The sequence below is a fragment of the Falco cherrug genome, chromosome 3 (assembly GCF_023634085.1).
Source record: "Falco cherrug isolate bFalChe1 chromosome 3, bFalChe1.pri, whole genome shotgun sequence".
Lineage (NCBI taxonomy): Eukaryota > Metazoa > Chordata > Aves > Falconiformes > Falconidae > Falco > Falco cherrug.
In genome coordinates, this window is record NC_073699.1 from 31,657,287 (window position 1) to 31,681,046 (window position 23,760).

The window sequence follows — 23,760 nt, forward strand, 5'->3', positions numbered from 1 at the left end:
GTAGTGGCCACCTGCAGTCAAGGCAGATGAGATGCAAGGAAGAGCCACATTATGCTTACAGCAGTGCTGGTCTCTTGTCTTCCTTGCCTGGCCCCTGTAGAGGCCTAAACTGGAAAAGATATGTCCTGTATTTGGAAGGGCCAGTTTCTGACACATTTTGTCCTTAAAACTGCTGTGTAGGACCAGGTGAACACAAGGGACAGGCAGGAGAACTATGTCAGCACTGACCCAGATCTATTTAAACTGCTCTGGAATCACATCCTCCTGCTCCACCCGTGACATAGTCCAGGTTCCTCTTTGTCTGTGAGACAACTAAACTGAGAAATGCTGCATAGGCCCCTACGTCTTTTCGCACTTTTCACAGTTTAACAGCCACATTTGAAGAAAGTAATTTTCCTGTGTCATGGCACAGAGCAGCTGTAATGTAAGTTCTTCAGATCCACCTGTCTTCGTGAAGAGCAGAAAAATTTCTTAATAACTCATTCGGCAAACCCTTCAGCATATATTTACTTTTACTACTGCCACATGACTCCATTGATTCTGACACACAACTATTTGCAGGATCAGTCTTAAATTACTTTCTTTTTTTTAAGTTGTCAGCGTGGGCTCCTGTAAAATCCAATTTTCTTTCTCTCTTATATTCATAGTAATCTGTGAAAATTTATTTTCTAATAGACTTTTTTTTTTATATTTTATAAAAGAGTAAGTCTTGTTAGAGAAAAGTTTCAGCAAATTCACTAAGCGAGGTAAGGAAATTAAAATACTACAAAAGACTTCCTTTTCTGTGTGCTTGTGCATAAATAAAGGACAATTCTGCACATGAAACTTTCTGGTGGTTATTTCTCTCTTAAAGATGTTTAACTTGCTATTTTCTTCCACTAATGCATATGTGTGTGTAAATCTTTTTTCATATGAAATACTAAGTTATTGAAAAAAGGATTTTTGCTCATGAGCAAATTGAAGTTTCTGCCAAATTCTGATACCGATAAATGTTCTCTATGAAAAATCTTTTGGGGCAGGGTCCATAATCTGCAGTGAGGCTCAGACCCTGACTTGAAGCATTCTTGTTCTACAAGCCTGAAGGATTTTTGCATTGGTGGACCGGGGAAGACAGGACAATGCTGTGATAAAGTGAAGCAGGGAAGTTGAATTCCCATTCAAATTACCACTTAAATCTTTCATTTCCATGGTGGTGAGCAAGGAAAACATTTTTGCTGGCAACTTCACTTATTTTCATCTAGATGTCTACATATCAAAAGTAATTCCACTAATGCTTCAAAAAGCAGGGATTAAAATCAGATTTATAGTTTTATGTGGATCTACAGGAGTAGAGCCTTACAAAAAGATCCTAGTGTAAGGAGGGCTGGATCAAATTTTTGAAAATGGCACCTATTAGTAAGGATCCTTTTCATTTTGAGTTTTAATCTCAGTGTTCAATACAAAATTCTGAATATAACTAACCCCCCTAAACAGATATCAAACACAAACTCAATATGTCTGGGCTATTCATCTTTTTATATCACAGAATATTTCCAGTAATACTCCTCTCCTTTCAACAGCCTGGGAACATTTACTAGATTTCTCCTCCTATCAGAAGAAAATCTTTCCAATTACATCTGTAGAAGCAGGCACTAGTTGCCTAAACATTCAGACAGCCCATTTTTGCACTGTAACATTTCCACATTTCATAGCTGTACTTAGAAATTGTCTCAAATAAACCTTTTTAATGACTGCACCACTTCCTTTTACAGTACAGAAACGTACAAAGCGTTCTTAGGGAGCTTGGCATTTCATGGATGTTACCTTCATTTGTGGTGTTATACTAAAAATAATGAGAATTTTGTTCTGAATGAGCTGCTGAAGTGCAGCAAAGCTTACCTGTTACATTCACACAAACAGTGGTAAAGGAAGCTAAAGGAGTCATTGCTACATTTTGTGCCCGGACTGTCAGGGTGAAAAACTTAGTTGTCTCAAAGTCAAGTGGTTCAGCGACTAGAAGAGAAGCAGATCCATCAACTCTGTTTGGCTTCAGATAGAAACGAACTGGCATGTTAGTCTCTGGAACCTGACCCTCCTCCAGGTTATACGTAACCCTGGGATCACCAAGAGGGGATGTGGCTTTGACGGTCTGAAGAAGAAAAGAGCCACCACATATGTTCATGAAGCGTAGGGTTGCAAGTGTTAAGTGTTCAGTTTGATGGCAAGAACATACATACATAGACAAAAGTGAAAGAGTTTACAGAGCTGAGTTTCAGTTTACAACATTTGGGTTTGATGCAGGTCTTCAATCAACAGTAAATTTACCTGCCTCTAAATGTGCCAAGCCAGAACTGCATCACTGGCTAAAGGAAATCCCTTCTCAATCCTCCTTCCAAAACAAAAGCAATCTGAAAGGAGACCATTTCTCCACTGCATTGTACATTTTACCAGGCAAGATACAGGCAAAACCTGAATTGTTTGCAGGTACTTGAATATCACACGCAGGAAGAGGAAGACAGAAATTACCTGGTGATTTATGAAGAGACTATCCTTAAAGAATAAGTCTGTACAGGTTAAAAAGGAATTGGTTTGGGTTAAAAAAGCCCAAAGCAAACTACAGCTGTTCCACGCTGTAGTGCTAAACTGAGAAAAGCTATAGGAAAGATGCAGGCAGGCAGCACCATCCACTGAGGATGGAGGAGTGAGGAGCTGGCCCTTGGTGGGAACACTCACAGTTTCCCACACAGGCAGGGCATGGCTCTGGCTTCTGCAGGAGCACACCCTGATGGCCAGTGGTGTAAGTCACTGGGAAAACTGCTGCCAGCTGAAATGCCCGCCTATTCTGCAAGGTATTCCTGGCAAACGCTAACAGGGTACACAGCTATGAAGGCTGGTAAGGAAACAGTACAACGCGGTGAGGTTGCAGAGTGGGCATCCCATGTACTTTTGACATGGAGACAGCACAGCAGAGGAGGCAGTTGGAATCAAAAGAAGAGGGAGGGAAGTAATTACACTTTAAACATACCACTATCTTAGTGTCACGAATGGTGCTTTCAGGGATGGTTACCCAGTATCTGCTCTGCTCCCACTGGGGCGGCTGGCTCAGTGCATTAGTGACAGTTACCGTCAGCTCCACAGTGCTGCTTCTGTTCCCTCCATCTGTCGCTACAATATAGCGACTAACGCGCGTTGTCTATGAAACGAAGAAGATTGAGGATATTTGCAAACAATTTTGTACAAATCAAGAGACTGCAATTAACCCTCTGCAACAGATTTGAGGGTTGGAGGTTGCTCATTTCCAAGCAGAGTCATGTTACCTGAGATAGCAGCCGGTTCACGTATACCCAGCCCGTGCTGGGGTTGATCTGGAAGTATTCCAGTTGGTGCTCTAACATTGAGTATGTGACAGCAGCATTCACACCCTGGTCACTGTCATGAGCTGCTACACGGAGGAAACTCGTCCCCATTGGAGTGTCTTCGCTGAGGAAGTCTTTGAAAAGACAAAGGTATTGTCAGCAGGTCTTGCTCTGGTTTACCTGGCCGTAAACCCTGAGATACCCCTGTGAAACCCCATAGCCCCCCTCACTGGTGATGAAGTGTTTCTGTAATGAGGCAGGTTATAAAGTATCATCACTAACAGAGTGTCTGTAGTCCTCTTTTAGCTTCCTCTTCCCTTTCCCCTGACGCCCTGGGCTGTGAAGCGAGCTGCTGGTGAAGCAGGTTTACTGACGCCGAGCGCTCGTGCCTCTCCATGGCAGTGCTGGCAAACCCTGCAGCCGCCCCCATGCCCACTGCTTCGGATCACAGCCCAGGCTGCTGGGCTCAGTGCGGATAAAAGCAGCTTGGCATCAAAAGGAATTCTGTGCAAACTGAATTAATCCTGACTGTGAGTGGCGGCAGCAGCACGGTCGGCGGGAGGCAGTAGGCAATCCTGAAGCATGAAGATTCAGATTGTAGTGAAGATGCCCCCAACACCCCAGTGATGTGGAGAAACTGCTGAGGGCAAGGGCAATGATCATTCTATACATGTCTCTTTCCTTAGGTCCACCTGAGACAGAGGTTGTGTCTTTGTGCCCCTAGTCCTAGACAGACCAATCCTTCTTTGAACCTGCTTTTACAATCATCTTCTAAAGATTAGGTGGCAAAGAGTCACACAGTTGAAGTACTCATTGCACAGAAGAGTAATTCATTTTATCTTCCTAAAGCCTGGCTCCTGTCAGGGACACCACCAAAATGATGGGAAATTGTGAGCAGTCATTTCCTACTCTCCTCCTCTCTGTGAGGTGCCGTTTTATATAAAGCTATTGCATCCCTGCCAGCTGCCTCTCTTCCACACCTCAGTTTTTAGATTGCTCTGATCTGACTTTGGTACTGCTTGCCCCTCAGTTCTCAGCCATTCCTGGCTGGGACTTGGAATTCCAGTCCCAATTCTTCCTCCAAGTAGCTATGGGTGCTTGCCCGATTGTGTTTTTCCATGCACTAAGGCTCCATCGGCTCATTGTATTGAAATGGCCCTGGCAGTGGCAGTGGGAAGGCTGTCACGGTTACATTTAGACAACCCAGTCAGGCTACTTAATTACTTCTTGTTCAGAAACTTTTTCATATCTATGCATGTGTCTCCTTTAGCATTTTTGTGGTGGGACAAGCAGAATTGCATATTATTTATAAAGTGGAGTGGCCATGTTTCCTAGTTTGATTTTCTTCCTTAATATCTACAGTCTGTGGCAGGGGGCAGCAAAAGCTTAAACCACCACAACCACTTGTTCCATGAACAACAATCTGAGCTTTAATTAGCTTCTCTCATCCACCAGGACATTTAATTGGCAAAGGATTCATGTCCCTGGTATGTCAGTAACAGCCAAAGCTAGTTTCAGAAAGATTCACTGGCACTAAAATAGATTAATGAAAATCAAATTTATTGCTAAGCAACACTGTGAAATACCCTTTTTTTTGTGTGTGTGTGTGTGTTTAAATGTATGCTTTTATAGTCAAATCCTGTTAAATCGCATTGTGAGAAAAAATACAAGATTACTTGGAAGGGTCGTACTCTCATTTTATGTACTTCTGCTTACTGTTCGCGTAACTCTTACACTTACTCTACCATCCCTACTGCATGGAGTTAAGCATTTATTTCATGTCTGTTTTGCAGCAGATGATAAGATGCATGGCTTAAATCAGGGATTTGACCAGCATCCTAGTGCTGAGGAATTAAGAACCAGCAGTTTCCAGGAAGAATAGAAACCTATGACTAATGGCATTTGATCTTGTTAGAGAAGGAGCTATTTTTAATTCTGTGACGTACAAACATTGATTACTTATGTATAGATGCTGGAAAAGTGCTATGCATGAAGTGACCTCATTATTTGCAGTTTCCCCATCCCAAAGGGCTGCCTTTGCTTCAGGACCTTACTGGCGTGTGTGTTCATAAAAAAAGAAAAAAATCTGCCCATTCCTCAGAAGTGGCAAAGTCACCATAATTACCAAATGCAACCTCTCAGCTTCACTACTTTTGAAAAAAAAAAATAATCCCTGGCAGCTTCACCTTGTCGAGGTTTAGCCCCAGCCAGCAAATAAGTACGCCACAGCCACTCACTGACTCCCCCGCCCCTGGTGAGATGGAGTGGAGAATTGGAGAAAGGTAAAACTCATGGGCTGAAGCAAGAACAATTTAATAATTGAAATAAAGTAAAATGTGATATAGCAATAATAGTAACTGTAATGAAAAGGAAGATAACAAAAACAGAGATAGGAATAAAACTCAAGAAAAACAAGTGATGTGCAATACAATTGCTCACCACCCACTGACCGATGCCCAGCCAGTCCCCAGGCAGCGATCAGTCCCTCCCAGCCAACTCCCCCCAGTTTATATATTGAGCTTGATGATCTGTGGTATGGAATATCCCTGCGGCTAGTTCGGGTCAGCTGCCCTGGCTCTGCTCCCTCCCAGCTCCTTGTGCACCTCCCCACCGACAAAGCAGAGCATGGGGAACTGAAATGTCCTTGACTTAGGGTAAGCACTACTTAGCAACAACTAAAAAACCAGTGTGTTATCAACATTATTCTCATACTAAACCTAAAACACAGCACTGTACAGCTACTAGGCAGAAATTAACTCTATCCCAGCTAAAACCAGGACACACCTGAAGGACACGTTTGAAGGCAGACTAGAAAGGTTCATCTCTACACAAACACTACCTTTACCTCAAGGACTTCTCTGCTCTGTCCAAAAATATTTCTCTGCACTGAGATCTCTCCCACCTGAATTCTCAGCGCTGCTTTGGCCAGGTTTGCAGAAACCACTGGTAGGAATGCAGAAATGGCTGTTCCCAACTTGCACATCTTAACCAGTTTGGCATTTGGAGTTAGTCACTATAAGATACTCTAAAAGGTGCAACACCATTTTCTTTCTATCCTTGTGCATAATTCTGAAGTGTGGATGTATATTTACACTATTTCCTAGCAGGTCATCACTTCTCCTTGCTAAAATCCTGCTGTGCAAGCACCCAACCTCTTTCTGGATGGTGCTAAAACGCTGGCCACTGTGATGCTAAAGATGACTGACTTATGGAGCCATCTTTGCTTTAACAGGACATTGGTCACTGCTTTGCCTTACACGACATTTCCATAGAACTGGCAAAACATCTTCAAAATGCCATTTTGGGGCAATTACACCAGGAAGGGTCTGTTCTAGTCCAGCAGCTAGGGAGTACGTGCATCACTTGTGGGTGACACCAAAAGTAGAGGGTCCAAGTGCCCTGCAGTGCAGGGATTCTACTGGAGAAGCATCAAGTAAAACTAAATGAAAAACTGATGAAAAGCACATCATGTGGGGATGAAAAAGGGAATGGCACCAGGGCAATCAGGAAAAGCTAGCTCAGCAACACAGTCACAGCAGGCAGCAGGGCTCCAAGCCAAATGTAGGCTAGAAGCCATGGATTTTGTTTAACAAGAGAGAAATACCACTCCAGCCTATTCAAACAGAGGTGCCGTGTTAAAGACACACAGATGACAATTGCTCTTCTAGTCAGGGTTGATGAATCCCCAGCTAGGATGTCATGTTCTGTTTTGGGACACTGAATACAAATTCAGCATGCAGAAAAACTGGGCACGGAAAAGCCACAAAGGGAAGTGGTCAGATCTGCCTCATCTGTAGGAGCAAAGACTGTCTGTGTTTTTAAGAGTATTGCAATGAATAAAGAGGACTGATCAATTTTGCATATTTCTGCTGACAACAGATTAAGCGGTAACTGGCTCAGTGGGCAGCAAAGGAAGACCTGTCACCTAAAAAACTGACCACTGTTGTAAGGAACTACTAACCAGGTTCATGTTGCGGTGCTGGGACAGGTGGTTAAGAAACACTCACACTGATAGCGGCTGTTCTCAAACTTGGGATCGTTGTCATTGACGTCAGTAATAAGGACAGTGATCTGACACACGCCGATCAGCGGTTCCTGAGCCTGGTCGGTAGCAGTGACAGACAGCGTATATTCCTTCTGCTTCTCCCGGTCAAAACTCTGCGTGGTCGTGATGACTCCTAGGAACACAGACATCTCCTGTTCTGTGCGTCACAGCCTTGGGACTGAACTGGCAGAGAGGGACCTGCACACCTCCTGCACAAGAGGAAGCGCTGCTGACCAGACGCAGCACAGCCATCAGGCTGGATCCACACCAGCCCTGCAATGCATCTTCGACAAGACCAACTCCAGTTCCCCTGTCTCTCCTCTCCCCCCACGGCACATGCTGCCAGCAGCCAACAGCGTGCTCTTCTGCTGCCCCTGATAAGGACCTTTGGTCCAAGTACCTTGTTATCTCACTCCTCATGGAGCATAGACGGACTTTCTCCTGCTCATGGAGAGGCCTCAGGTTTACTCCAGTGACAGTCCAAGTAACTGAACATTTGAAAGACAGCTCTTTATTACTTTGGGAAAGAGTCACACCACAGAGGGCACAAGAGATGTGACCAATGTCACTTCTACTACAGGAGCTGGAGGCTGCCTCATTGAACAGATTAAAACTGGTGATAAAATCACACAGCTCAGTTAATAAACTGAACATTTTTCTCCAGATCTTCAGTTTTTCCTTTCTACTAACCAAGTCTCTTCCCATCTCAGCTCTTTTCTTCTGGTTGGGAGACTTTAAAATGGCCTTCTTAAGGCCACTCCCAGACCTGTGTCTCTGATGTGCTAGGAACCAGGATTCTGCTGCTCTGTTGTAAGCCCTTCCAGTCTCCTGCACAGCCCTGGGTATGCAAATATCCCATTTTACTGTTTTGAGTATAGAAACATTAACAATTTTTATAACTTCTTCACCTGAAATGCACCAAGTCTGTCACTACCCTGTTATGGTACAAGGGCCATGCCCCTATACACACTGCACTGGACCTCCTCTTTGTGCATGAGATGGGAAATAGACCATGACCACACTGAAGGGAAGAACAAACTCAAGCTGTTAAGAGTCATACTTTCTGCTTTGTACTTTCAGAGCTACACTTGATCCAATAGGAAGATAACTGATACAGGATAGCTTTTTATCTTCTTATTCAACTGGGGTTTGTTTCCCTACTTCATTTCTCTTTTTAATCACTATAATCTTAATTTAATCTACGTGCACAGTTATCCATATACTCTGAACTTTTTTCAGTGTTTCTTCTAGAAGCTAACTCTGCAGTCACACTGTTAAAGCACGAGCCCACATGGACACACTCATACTGTGTCATTCTCATTACAATACAAAGGCATTTTCATTTTATCTCAGTAACCTGAAAGCTACTGACCTGTGTCTGGGTCAATGCTGAAGCCTAGGAAAGCTCCATCTCGGTGCATGAGCCCATACTTCACCTCTCCATTGACGCCAAGGTCTGCATCGTAGGCTTCTACCTGTAGCACATACGTGCCTGGAGGCTGATTCTCCAGAACCCAGGTGCTGTCGCTGTAGTAAGCGCACTAAAAACACACCCAAACATCCAACCCTATATATTACACAGAGTCACATGAATTTGCCACACAATGTCAATATTTTTTCCAGGACATCTGAGAAGAACTCAGAAGAAAATCACTTCTATCAGTTATACTCGCAAAGAAATCAAGCTCTAAGGGTAAGGAAGGAGAGAAGGAGAATGAAGACTTCAAGTATGAAGAAAGCTGGCTGCGTGTTCACTTACAGATTCATTCTGCTCCGCACACACAGTCCCTTCAGCCCACTGGCAATCAGCAGCAGCCAAGGCAAGGCTACAACCCCAGTTATGGATGGGAAAAGTATATCTGCAGAAAGACATCTTACCTCTCTGAAGACAGGCTTGTTGTTATTAATGTCATTAACTCCTACAATAACCTCAGCAAAACTGCTGAGCGGGGTGGGTCCCCCCGATGCATTGTCATCTATCGCAGTGATGTTCAGTGTGTATTGCGGCCCTTTCAGGCTGGGCGGTGGGCTTCTGCGGAGTTTAATGATACCTACATTTGGAAGCATAGTGTCATTTTTTTTTTTTTACTGTGTAAACAAAAAAACCCAAAATCAAGTAAGTACCACATTTCTTTGCCACTGTATTGCTGGCTCAGTTTGTATTTTGGTTGCAAAGGACAGGAATCGGTCATCTTTGTCTCCACAGTCCTTGGATCACAAGTTTTGGTTTGTATTTGGAGAAAGACTGTCAAAGAGCTAATTTTCACTGACACAAAGCATCCCCATTTCCAGATTATATAAATATAGTGCTTTCTTATGTTTTTTTGACATGCAGGTGAAGGAGAGTCTGTACAGATTAGACAGCAAATAACTGTTCTAAAATCTCTTTCCTTACCTTTCTGACTATCCAGTTCAAAGTTGCCCTCCTCATTGCCTCCTGTAATCAGATATATCAGCCCATCTCCATCAGGGTCCTTTGCCCGAACAGTAGCCACTAAAGTGCTGGGACCAGCATCTTCCGAAAGGAAAGTTCTGTAACTGGTGGACATAAAGGAGCAGTGGAAGCACATTCAGTATCAGAATAACCATCACCATGTTAATTGTCAGGCAAAATTACAAATTCATTATGAATGTGGGGATTTTTAAGCTTTGGGCATGCAATCATGGAATCTTTGATCAGTTTAAGACAAGACTTGAAAATCTTTGTTCAGCATAGGGTATGTATTTTAGGATTTTAATCCTGCATTTTTGGTATACGTAATTTCCAAGGGTATTTTGGAAGATACCAGTATGCACCATACCACATTGCACTGCAAACCAGGTTCACTTATCTCCTAAAGATGAGAAAAAGGAGTAGTATCTGTCATGGACTGTTTCTTATGTCCATGTATACTAATGGAAAGCATCACATACTACAGAGATGAATATAAAATAGCATTTAATTTTGTACATAAATGTACTAGTGTTTTGTTTTAAAAGCACGTCCATACTTCAAACTTGTGCAAAAAGCAGAAATTCTATTTATTCAGGAAAGGAAAGAAGGCATTTTAAACAAGCAGGGCCTCATGAAATTAGCTTAGAATACAATCCGCTGCAGATAAAATTAAGTTTCAATTTTTACTAACTACCATCTTTATCTGTCATATTTATATATGGACAATCACTGTGAGACCTAGAAGTCAACACAGCCAAAATAATTCTCTATAGAATTAGATCTTTCATTCATTCTGTTCCTCTCTATAAAGTCAATACACTGGTATCACAACTGCTGTATTTTTTGATACAATCTAGAAATGAAAGGCCAACTTCTAAAGCCCTTCTTCATACAAATTACCCTTTGATTTCACCGGCACTTATAGTTGCACAAAACGAGTGACTGTTTAGCCAAACATTACTACGGTTACACATACAAACAGCATCTTTAAAAACCAAAGCAGGCATTCAAGCTGGCTTACATGGACTGAGAGAAGACAGGAGCCTCATCATTCACGTTGGCCATTCGAATTCGCACAGATGCCGTCCCTGTCCGAGGGGGATGTCCTTTATCGACAGCTATCACCACAAACTCATACATATGGTTTGCTCGCTCAAAGTTCAGCCTCTGGTTAGAATTGACGACCCCATGATGCGTGATGGAAAAATCAGTGCTCTGGATGAAGTAAGTGATCTCCGAGTTGGAGCCAGAGTCGCAGTCTGTTGCAAGCACTGTTAGGGAACACATTGAACAGAACAGTCATGCTGCAAAAGAAGCTTGGTCATGCTATTTCCTACCCAGTCAACTTCAGATATTTTTTTTTAAATAGAAATCACCTAGATCTGTTCTATCCATAAAAGCCTTATTTTTGTGGTAAGACTTTGGGAACTTAGCAGGAGGCTGGGGGTAAAAAAGCAAAACAACTCTTCCTGCCACTCCAGCCCAGCCTGAGTGACCGCAGCAAGGTGAGTTTGCAGGACAGCGTGATTCCAATACTACACAACTTGCTTTGTACAAATAGCAGTCAACGCTGGTAATTACTGCACAATCAATATGCATGTTGGTAGAGCATTATCAGTCATAAACTGTGTCCTCACTCTCTCCAGGGATGCTGTTCAAATTTAATTAGCTCCCAGCTATGTTATAGCTAAGGTACTTTTTAATTACCTGGCACTTCAAGGTACAAAGAGTGATTACACATTCCTCCCCAGTAAGTGTTTATTCAGTACGTTGGGTGGCCCATCTGCTCAGACCCAGCAAATCAGCAGAACAAAGAGTTAGAGTTCACAGTGTAGTATCAAAAGTGATATTTACGAGCAGGAGCTCACCTCTTTAATTACCCTGCTATTTTTCTAGCCAAACAGTGAGGCTTCACATCATACCCACATCGCAATTGAACAAACTCCTTATTCTACAAGGATGATACTGATGCAGCCATCTTGGTAGCACACAGCCTTTTGTAAGCAGAACAGTGACTGCAGTGCAGACACCCTAGCAGACAGCTACAGCATCATCCAAAAATGAGATGAAGAAAAGACAACCCATCACTATCAGAATATTAACTCAGAAGAGGAAAAGGGAAGAGAAAGATTTCATAAAGCACACTGAAATGCTGGGCTACTCAGTTGCAAAAAACCTCAACTACCTCCACCTGTGGAAAGTTACTCGTCTTGGTTTAAAAGGACATTTGGGATAGTTGTAACATTTGGTTTAACATCTCTCAAAATCCTGCTGTGATTAAATGTTTGGGTGTGTTACAGACTACAAAAGCAAAGGTTTATCACTCTCTTGTTGAACTGAAAGACTAAATATATTAAAACCTCAAGAAAGATTGAAATGAAAGTGACTTAAAACTGTTAAATTTAGTGGTTAAGTATTGTTTTTAGAAAGATATGCAGAAAGCAGAAAACATCTGATTAGAAAATTTCTGATTTCATCTACAAAGTCATTATTAAGACATTGTAGCCATTCACATTAATACATTTTATGTGCTTAATGATCATACTTCTTTCTCCCCAGATGTTTTCTGGCAAATAGGGAAACGTGATGTTTACTTGTACATGACAAAAACATGCCTTACTTCCCAACAGCAAGCAGAAATTCCATTCCCTTTGCATTTCATTCCATCCTGCAAACTTGCCTGCATTGCAAAGGTATTTTGAGGATCATATAGCAACCAAAAACAGGTCTGTGCTGGCTCTGCCCATGCTCTGAGTTAGTTTAGTGCAAGCTAACTCCAGCTCAAAGCCTAGTAGGCTAGCACAAAGTTGCTAGCTACAACTCTAAGCCTTGCTCTGCTGAAGAGCGGTGCAGCTGAAGGAATATGCTAACCCCTGCTGAGAGCATCCCTCCATGCTTTTCAGATCATAGCTTGTTTGCATGCAGACATCTTAAAGCACATGCAGCGAGCATAAATCTGCCCATAATGACTAAGCAGACAGACTGACTCAGCTGGTGTAGCACCAGCACTACAAACATGACACAAGCCAGACTTTGAGTGTGTTAAAATAAAAGTGATTGACTAAACCCTACATTTACATCATCCACAGTTTTAACAAATAGCATGTATCACGTTACCTTTTTCATGACCATTGATAGCAACCCAGTCAGCCACAGAATGGCAAAGACTGTCTCTAATTTGCACTTATTTTTGTTTGTGGGACATTCTGAGGCTGCAGCTTCTCACCCCTCAAGGAACCTGCATGCGTTGAGCTTCAAATTTAGGAAATGTACATTGTGTCTTCAAAAGACACAACTTAAGACACGTATTTTTTTGCAACATTACCCATTTCTCACATGGTCCATAACCCCCCTTGATGTCTCAGCCTGTGTTTCTGTTACTACACCAGTACCTGCCCCTACTTTGTCTGAATACTGACTGGGAGTCTGTAAGCATTCTCCCAGTTTTAGACAGAACACACCTGTGGCACATATCACAACAGACTACATCAGGTCTCAAGATATCTTTGAAGGCATTTAACTGACACCAGGAAGGCAAGTTGGAGAATGGACTTTTGTGCTTTGTCTATTGGACTCCAAAGACTGAGATGAGAGGTGCAGCATCATCCAAATTCACTTTGTATTTGTGCAGCCACAGTATTTCAAGAGTGACCTTAAGGTTTTGGTTGGAACTTGGGGCTTAAAATTATTTCCAACAGCTCTAATCTTTCAAAAGGGTATTACTCTAGTCTCTAAAAATGTTGTCTGTGCATTCAAGGTTTATGTGCAAGTGATATGTGGCCACGTTAAATGAAACAAATTTGGAATGATGATGGTAAGCCACAACCGTAAATATAAAAGTTCACAGGCTTTCCAAAGGTTTCTTCTTCAACACTTTATAAGTCAATTATACAGCACTAATACCTTTTTGATAAAACTAACTGCCCATTTAAAAAGTTCTTTTTTTTTTTAACACATTAAGAAAAGAAAAACTAGTTGCAGCTGCTTCCTGGACACAAAAAGATGTCCAAGCTGAATTAAAAAACAGCCACAAGATTTAAAGTAAATGAGCTATGGCAATCCACTAAGTGACTGCCTGTCAGCTGCCTGAAGTGCTCTTGGGTACCACAGGATCCCTCCTTGGGCACAGCACAGTGGTCCTCACCTGAAGACACTCACTTCTACTCCTGGGGTACCTAGAAGCCACTGACAGACCTCCAGAAAAACTACTGTCTACATGGTACAAAGGCAGTGCCCGCTGTGGAAGAGACGGCACTCCTCACGGTAAAAGCACGGACACATAACACAAACCAGCAGGTCCGTGGCAAGACCGAAACAAAAGGTACCAGGATGATCCTCACCTTGTAGCAGAGACGTGCCAACAGGAATGGTTTCGGGAATGTTGTCTCTGCTGTAAATGGAGTGCTGGAATTCAGGAGAACAGTCATTTTCGTCGGTGATATGGACCATGACCTGAGACAAAAGGACATGCTGAGAGGGGATTTTAGTTTCTGCCTGGGCAGTCATTGCTCTTGGTGCTGTCTTGTCCTTTACACCTCCAGTGCTAAAATTTTTCTCACACTACTCCTGTAAAACAGAAAAGTATTATCTCCTCCACTTCCAAGCAGATGGGAGGCAAAGCCAAAGAGGAATAACAGGAGGTATTTTGCAGAACCTAAACCTGAATGCAGCTCAGAGCTCAGCCTTCTGCCTGTACCAAAAGGCCTCCTGCCTCCCAAGCATCTTCACCAGTTTTCTAGGCTACCTATGTGGTTAACGGTCCTGATAACATGGAAACAAAGACCACAGAGACAGCGGGTAGGAAGCGAAGGTATCTACATACCTCAGTCACGCTGCTAAGAGTGCTCTCAACTTCCATGGCTTTCAGTAGGAGATGATAGAGGTGGTGCTCGCTCTCATAGTCCACAGGGTGGGTCAGGCTGAGCTCTCCGCTCTCCTGCCTCACCCTGAAGAGCCCGCTGGGGTTCGTCAGCAGGGTGTACGAAAGAGGCTGGCTCTGGAAAGAAACAGCCTCAACAACTGCTACTCTGTAAAGAATGAGAGAATAACCTTTTGCTTCAAAACAACAACAGCAGCTGCTTCCTGAGCACCTAGAGGAGGAAGATGAGGGTGAGGAAAGGCCAGTTGCCCACTCTCTGTCAATGCTGCGCTCAGCTTTGTACTCGGACTGGAAATTCCCATGCTACAGGGAGCCCACCTACCCACTTTTCTCTCACCAAACTGATCCTCTGACATAGCAGGGATGGGGTAACAACCCATTTCAACACCCATTAACAGGAAAACATCTTTTTCTTCCCTATTGTACCCTTCCAAATACTTGACAGAAGTTTACTGGTTTAGCTTCAGTTACAGAGATAACTGAGCTACTGTCCTGTTGATTTTCTTTGAAGCTGTATATTCAGAAAAGGAACAGGTTCAGAGATGGATGGGAAACCCACAAAGCACAGGGCCTTTCCAGATCCTGCTGTCTGCCTTGGCAGGACATGAAATGAATGTCTGCCTCCCTACCGTGACTTATGTTTTGAAGATCCATCTCTCACACCAGTCTCTGGCCAGTGCGACAACACACTTTAAGCCCATCTCAATAAAAGCTCCAGGGAAAGAGAAAAATTTCACTCCTCCTCCTCCTCCAGTCTCTTTTAAGGAGTAATTGGCACATCTCCAGCAATTTTTTCTACTTCATCAGCTTATTTTGAGGTTTTCTACTCCTTAAAGACCCTATGGCACTGCTCCACCTGCTACTTGGTGCCTTAAAAGCCCATGCTGCTCTCAAGCAGCTGAAGAGTGACAATAAAACCAGAGCCAGCTCGGCAGCACCTTGCCACTGCGGCTTGGCTTAGCCATTCCTCACACAACAGCAGAGCCCCTTGGAGACTTTGCCGTATCTATTTGCACTTCACATGGGCTTTTTTATCTCAAGAGTCCGGCAATGACTTGCCTTTCTAAAAACTGAAATGCAAGTCAAACGGGATACAAACAACTCCAAACCTGGTTAATTAAAAGACAAGGTTTTTCAAGCACTCATTTGTATCTGAAGTGCTCCAGGAGATGCGTAGCCAGGAATTTGGCTGTTTTAATTCATGATGCGATGCAGTAAGACTCCAAGAGCATTAAAATAATTATTTCAGCAGAATTCCAGCATCTCAGACTATATCATGTGCCACACTGGAGACTTTCAAACACTGGAAAAGGCATAATTTCTTTTAGAAAAAGAACGCTATTTTTAAAGCGTAATAGGCAAATACACATGCATAGCCCTAAGAAGCAACAACACAAAAATTTCACTATATTGTGCTCTCAGATTGCAGGGAAGGAGCTCACCTAACAGAAGTACAACTTACTTTTCTCCTGATGGAGTATTTTCAGGGACAAACACACTGTAGGACATGTTAGTGAACTGCGGAGGTCGGGAGCCTGCCAGGATGGAAATGGAGGCATAGGGGCTTTTGTTGCCGTACTCATCAGTGGCTTCCACAGTAACCACATACTCCTTGTTCCATGTCAAAGGCAAGCCAGTTGTCATGATAACGCCAGTATCCTTATCGACTTGGAATCGCTCTTCACCACCTACCAATATATGCACAGACCTGGTCTGAAAAATGCCCCACAGCAAGAACGCTTGCATTTTCACTATTTTATGGTAAGCTATCCTCAAATCATCTACCTATGTCCTTGCATGCACTTCTTTTTGTTGTCTCCAGTTATACACCTTATCTTTCACTCACACTGTGCTTTGTTGGCCAGTGCAGTGTAAATGAGACGGGAACGGGCAAGAAAGGGAGCCTTAAGCTAATAGTAAGGCTGCAATCCATTTCAGAATAGAAGTAAAGCAAAGAAAGTGTCAGCAAGATTCCCATCCAGATAACTGTTTTACTTAAAGCACCTCCAGCTTCTATTTGCTGTACCTGCTCTATCTTTAAGGATTCCCCAAGGGAAAAATCTATCAATGAAATGATAAAATGGGGAATTGCTAAGAAAACCCTGCAACTTAACAGAATTTTAACTCCCCAGCCCTCTACCCCGAAAAGACCTACCTGCAATGAGTGTGTAAGTTATCCCTGCACTGGTGTTTTCGTTGTTACTGTAATATGCGACAAGCTGGTAGACGAGAGTGCCTTTTCGGGCATCTGGATCAACACGTGCCAGGTAGGGGTATGGGTACATCCCCCAGGACAGAAGTTCCTCTTCTGGAGCAAGGAGTGTCACATGGCAGAGGTACCAGTCGTTATCTGCCAAAGACGTATGGATTTCTAGACAGCTTGTTCACAAATTCAGCCATTAGTTTCTGTAAACAAACTGAATCACCCATCACATTCATCCTACTGCATGCAAAAAAAAAAATCAGTACAGATACGGACTTTGGCAGCTCGATGTGCACTAAATATAGTTAACAACTAATTAAAAACACTTTCAGTAATAGCTTTTAATTAGTTAGATATGCATATTAAATATTATGTCAGTTACAGCACTTGCCAAGACACAGTTTTAAGTGCTTACTTATCCAGACTCGGGTGAAATTTGGCCTTTTTTTCCCCAACAATTTCAGCATAAATGTTGCCAGTTTCACCAAATCAGGTTTAGGGCTTATTAAAATATTTCTCTTAAAAATCAGCAGCAGTGGTAAGCAATCAAAACTCCCTAAAATTCTTCCCACTCCAACACTGTTTTGTTTAGTTCTCTCAAACCACTGGATATCCAAGGAATTGCAGATGTGCCTCCTCCTTCTGTCCCCAGCATCCCATCTGGTTGCATCTTAGGTGAGTGAAACACCAGCTTTGAAATGGGCCCCCCATGGCAAAGCCCAAGGAAGCACAGCACAAACTGCCGTCTGCTGGGCATGGAGGTTCTGGGGCTGGGAGCTGAATCCCTGGAGAAAAATGGCACCTGTACATTGACTGCACCTGTATCGTTTTATGGCTAAGAACTGAACTCCAACAGCTAAAACAAGGGGTGCAGATGATTGCATCTGCTCAACCTTGGACTGTCAGACTTGGGAGCTGCCTGGAAGGCAGCTAGATCCCCTCTGATCACCAACTGTAGCATGGTCTGAGGGCTTTCAGGAAGCAGGGTTGACTGTCAGTGGGACAACTCCTGGCATCACTCCAGATCTGCTCCCAGGGTGGCTGTGACACCGCTAGTGCCAGCCCAAGAAAAGTGGTGAACCCCTGACATGCAGAAGGGCTGTCAACAGAGAAGAAAGAGAGGAACCTTCCACTGCAAAGAGCCTGTAGAGGTTTACTCACAGTATTTTTACCTCTTGGGAGACCTAAATTCAAACCTTCTGAACTCACAGCAACTTGCTAACAGATGCTAAAGGTACATAGGAGCTTCTTGAAGAAATTTTCCTGAGCACATTTGTGTTCCAGAGGGGGCCTTGAGATTTGACTTCAAATCAAAATGAATATATTATTGAACGTATAAGTTCCATTTTTTTAAAAAAAGAAACTGAATGTAGAAAACGGGGGAAGTAAAAAAGTACATATGAAAAATGCACATTGTTTACCTGATGAAATATGATCATATACTAGAACAAACTGCACTGAGGTTGCAGGTCTGTTAAGGGCTACGCTGCTCTCAAAGCAACAGCCACGCACACGTACGTGTGTCTCATACAGGAAACCCTTGATCTCTGCCTTCAGGAAGGCCACTTTTCATGTAGGATGGAAAAGGACAGCAGCACATGGACAAAACCAATACCAAAGGCAAGAAGCAAGCTAGAAATTCCATACAAATTTTAACTGTAGACCTCAGGGATCTGATACTAAATAAAAGACTACCCACAGATAGAGACATCCACTGACGCACAAGACCTGTATTTACGAGCAGTAAAATTTTACCCCACAGTAAAAATACATGCTGGACAAATTTACCAGAAGTAATCATTCCCAGAAGGAAAAAGACTTCATTGAAGTTTTGTGGGTTTTTTGAAGTATTTAAAATAATTTCAGGTATGGTTTCTTTAGCTAGAGGAAATTCATAAATTACATGGTTTCTGGTTTTCTAATGTACCGACATTGCGTACATGGGAACATTTGTTAAACATGCTCCTTTAAGAATTTTTTTCCCTGTGTTGCTCGGTGTAACACAAGCCACAGCCCTCAGCACAAGATAGTGGCTCACAAGAGCCGTGGCTGCCATCAGTATTTTATCCATAGCCAAGAGGGAGAGTTGAGAAACGCACCTCTTAATTAACCCAGCCATAGGCAGTGTCATCTTGCTAGGGCCAAGTAACACGACAAAAACTTGTAGGCAGACAGCATTTAAAAATATTGTTCATTCATTGGTCTGATTCAGGCAGTTCTAAACTATGTGGAGATTAGTATCTAGTTCAGCATTTTTCCCATTTTGTGAAAGAGATGATTTCAATTATAATTATACAGCTAATTCCTTAATATTGCCCCATGTAGGTGATCCAAGTGTTAAATACCAATCAATAACAAGGTCCTAGTCCCACTGTAGGAATTGTAAACCCCACCAAGTATCAGTCCTAAACCATTGCTTTATGCTTCAAAAAAGACAGACAAGGGAATAAAATTCCCTGAGTTCAGGACACCACAGCAGGGGAAGAATTTGTGTTGTTCAAATTATTGATAATCTTCTGAGCTTTGATGAAAACTTCATCTCCCCCCTCACTGAAATGTCTATTTAAATAGAATCATAGAATCACTTAGGTTGGAGAAGACCTTTGAGATCATTGAGTCCAACCATAAACTTAACACTGCCAAGTTCACCAAAGGCATGTCCCTAAGTGCCACGTCTATACATACTTTAAATACCTCCAGGGATGGTGACTCCAGCACTTCCCAGGGCAGCCTGTTCCAATGCTTGACAACCCTCTCAGAGAAGAAATTTTTTCTAATATCCAAACTGAACCTCCCCTGGCACAACTTGAGGCCGTTTCCTCTTGTCCTCTCGCTTGTTATCTGGGAGAAGACACCGACCCCCACGCACCTACAACCTCCTCTCAGGCAGCTGTAGAGAGCGATAAGGTCTCCCCTGAGCCTCCTCCTCTCCAGACTAAACAACCCCAGCTCCCTCAGCCGCTCCTCACAAGACCTGTGCTCCAGACCCTTCACCAGCTCCGTTGCCCTTCTCTGGACACGCTCCAGCACCTCAACGTCCCTCTTGCAGCGAGGGGCCCAAACCTGAACACAGTGTTCGAGGTGAGGCCTCACCAGTACCGAGTACAGGGGGACGATCACTGCCCTGGTCCTGCTGACCACACTGTTTCTGATACAGACCAGGATGTAACTGGTCTTCTTGGCCACTGGGCACACTGCTGGCTCATGTTCAGACCTTGCTGAACCTTGGTAAAACTGTGACACTAGCAAAGCCTCCGACCACAGGCTCACAGGATGGCTGAGGTTGGCAGGTACTTCTGGGGGTGATCTGGTCCAACCAACCTGCTCCAGCAGGGCTACCTGAAGCTGGTTGCTCAGGACCATGCCCACATGGCTTTTGAATATCTCCAAGGAGGGAGACTCCACAACCTCCCCAGGCAACTTGTGCCAGTGAACCAAAGTTCTGGGGATGGGATTTCAGGAAAGATGTGGGCCAGCTGGCAAGTGTCCACAGAAGACCAAAGAGCACAACCAAAAAACATCGTCTGTCAAGAAAGGTGGAAAGACCTGGAGATTTTCAGGAGGCTGCAAGGGACATGCTAACAGTACTATAAGACTGATGTATGAAGTCAGTCAGCTGTCCCCTACCCCATGAAACAAAAAGTAACAAACTCATTCCCAAGGAAAAGATGTGCATTAGATGTTTGGGGGGTGGGGGTGTAGGGGAAGAATCCCCCAGCAATTTTTAATTATAAGGATAATGCAGCATTTGATAGAGGTTGGAGACGTGAGAGAGCATCCATCAATGAGATCTTTAAGACCTCACTAGACAAATATCTGCCAGCAATCACTTCGTTATAGCAAAGCCTGCCTCTAGGCTGGGGCCCGGTACAGCAACATTGTTAAACCCTTTCCATCATACTTTAATACCCCTGCCCTTCAGCCTTTGCATCTCATTGATTTCTGAAGATTACGTGTTCACGTGTCACTTTTTCCCCAGCAGCCCAAGAGAATTTCTAGCATAAACGTTCCTTGGACCTTTTGTTTTTCTTTGCTGTGTGCTTCAAGGTAAAAAGTGAGGGAAGGAGTGAACACCACCCTAGAAACTGCCAGCACAACACATGAAAGGATGAGTGTAGGATGAGGCCAGACCTGGAGGGCTGTGGTACAGCAGCAGTTGGTAATAAACTTCAGCTATCAGGTAGAACATCTTTCTGCAGCTGAGACCTGGCTCACTCCTTCAGCCTCTCAGCATATATTTTGGCTTTTCAGGCTTGAAGCAGTTCTCTCCATGTAAGCAAACAAAACTTAAATGGAAGCAACCTGCAAGCATGCTGACAAAACAGCCTGGGTAATCTGCATACAGACATCAGAGCTCTAATTCTAGCAGGGAGTAAATGGAAGATTGTTACAAAGGTCAGATCTGAGTTGAAGCAAGTCCAAAACCCTAAAAAAAGTGCTGAACATGGTCTGGAGACTAACAGGAGGTCAATCAATCAGCATTAATTTTCCCATCATTTAGGAAAAGCTGTTCAGAAGCAGCATGATGAGGTGTCGCTACTCAGGGCTATGGCCATTTCTGTTCTGGTAGCTCCCCTTTGCACATACACCATATGTGAAGAAACAAGGATTTTAAGATGTTACAGAAGCATGGCAATCAAATTCTATGGAACAGTATTGCACTGACATGGAACAAGTCAGTGAAACAAAACTAGTCTTGGTAAAGTAGGGGTTTTGCCTAGCAATGCATTGGTTTTTCAACTGTTGTAACTGCAAAGGCATTAACAGATCAAGCCTCCGAAATCAATACTGTTTTATTTTGTTCCACTGGCACAACTGCAGCATCCTATTAAATCAAAATGCAACATCACCCAGTGATGTTGCAGCTCACCCATTTTGTCAATATGAATCATCCAGTGAAAGGAAGGAAATAATCAGGAAACCAGGCTCCATAGGCTGTGAAATGAGACTATCAACAGGATAAACCACCTGGATTCTGCACCATGCATTGCAAAGGGTCTTGGTATGATCAGTCTAGAAGAGAACCATAGAATCATTTAGGTTGGAGAAGACCTTTAAGATCATTGAGTCCAACTGTGAACCCAGGACTGCCAAGTCCGTCACTCAACCATGTCCCTAAGCACCATATCTATGCATTTTTTAAACACCTCCAGGGATGATGACTCCAGCACTTCCCAGGGCAGCCTGTTCCAATGCTTTACAACCCTCCTCTCAGAGAAGAAATTTTTTCTAATATCCAAACTGAACCTCCCCTGGCACAACTTGAGGCCGTTTCCTCTTGTCCTCTCGCTTGTTATCTGGGAGAAGACACCGACCCCCACGCACCTACAACCTCCTCTCAGGTAGCTGTAGAGAGCGATAAGGTCTCCCCTGAGCCTCCTCCTCTCCAGGCTGAACAACCCCAGCTCCCTCAGCCGCTCCTCACAAGACCTGTGCTCCAGACCCTTCACCAGCTCCGTTGCCCTTCTCTGGACACGCTCCAGCACCTCAATGTCCCTCCCTGAAGCGAGGGGCCCAAACCTGAACCCAGGATTCGAGGTGTGACCTCACCAGTGCCCAGTGCAGGGGGACGATCACCGCCCTGGTCCTGCTGGCCACACAGTTTCTGATACAGGCCAGGATGCTGTGGGCCCCCTTGCCCCCCGGGCACACTGCTGGCTCATGCCCAGCCGGCCGTCAGCCAGCTCCCCCAGGCCCTTTTCCCCCAGGCAGCTTCCCAGCCGCTCTGCCCCAGCCTGCAGCGCTGCCTGGGGCTGCTGTGACCCAAGGGCAGGGCCCGGCACTGAGCCTGGTTGAACCTCCTACAATTGGTTATTATTTAATATTAAGAACATTAAGAATATTATTAATTGAATATTAATATAACTGAATAGTAAATATTATATTGTTGACTATAATTGAATATTAAGGGGGGCTGCTTTTCCTGGAGATACTAGCATATCCCCAAGACTTCAACTTTACACCTAGCTTATATATAAGGAAGGCATGTCAGGGATGTCAACAAACCACCAACTAAGAGGAACTTTAAGTAAGAGTTAAGAGTGTAGCAAGTGCAGGGATGGGGGAACATGTCTATCCATGCAATGAAGAGCTGCTAACTCTCTTTTTTGTAGAACTAAACACACTTCAGCACATCAGAGCAGATATACCTGTGCCATCCTTGGACAAGGGCATGAAAGCAAAGAAAGAACTGGAAAAGGTTTTTAAACAGCAAGTGGCTTTTCTTGTAAGCTTATATTAATTCCATGTTCCTTTAATAATTTATTTTCCTCCCTTAACAGAAGGAGGAAACATGACAGAACCGATTTTCTTTTCCCAAGATGAGGATTAGAGCTGTGCTGACTGATGTGAATTTGATGGAATAGTATTGGGAAGCTGAGAACTAAAAAATGTGCACAAAAAATGGTACTTTAGGTTCTGCTTATATCCCCTCTGGCAAAATGAATCATTTGAATGTAAAAGAGATAGCATGGTATGTGAAGACATTTCTGAAGTACCCAGCTTGGAACAGGACATCAAGGCTGGCTGCCTACACAGCCCCTATCAGGCCACACTGTTACCCTCAGCGGCAGGGCAAGACAACAGGAGCTTTGGCTCACTACTGCACCCTCACTGGGAAATCTACACCTGAGAAATGGTTACTGTCACAGCTAAGAAACCCTTGTCATCTTCAGGTCCAAACCCCAAAATTAGTTTCAAAAGACCAGTATTTCCTCAAATGAAAAAGAATGTAATTGCCAGAAAACACCTGATGCACTGAATAAGTTAATAAACTTCTATCTCAGATATCATACAAAATTGTGCGTGTACATACATATAAATATCACTTGTCCTAGAAGTCCTATAAATGCTCGTCCTATAAAT

At 43.5% G+C, this 23,760-nt stretch overlaps 1 protein-coding gene across 2 annotated transcripts in view; it reads right to left on the reverse strand.

Annotated features, from left to right (window-relative positions):
* LOC102054419 (neural-cadherin-like) overlaps positions 1–23,760 on the reverse strand; it is a 60,162-nt gene that overhangs the window by 26,126 nt on the left and 10,276 nt on the right. For both annotated transcript variants that reach the window (XM_055705948.1, XM_055705949.1), the window contains exons 2-13: positions 16,849–17,043; positions 16,156–16,381; positions 14,637–14,841; positions 14,155–14,266; positions 10,836–11,085; positions 9,776–9,918; positions 9,259–9,431; positions 8,753–8,921; positions 7,343–7,513; positions 3,297–3,469; positions 3,005–3,172; positions 1,879–2,128 (exon numbers count right to left, since the gene is read on the reverse strand). In XM_055705948.1, coding sequence (XP_055561923.1) covers positions 1,879–2,128; positions 3,005–3,172; positions 3,297–3,469; positions 7,343–7,513; positions 8,753–8,921; positions 9,259–9,431; positions 9,776–9,918; positions 10,836–11,085; positions 14,155–14,266; positions 14,637–14,841; positions 16,156–16,381; positions 16,849–17,043 — 2,235 coding nt within the window. The remainder of the gene's footprint in view (positions 1–1,878; positions 2,129–3,004; positions 3,173–3,296; positions 3,470–7,342; positions 7,514–8,752; positions 8,922–9,258; positions 9,432–9,775; positions 9,919–10,835; positions 11,086–14,154; positions 14,267–14,636; positions 14,842–16,155; positions 16,382–16,848; positions 17,044–23,760) is intronic.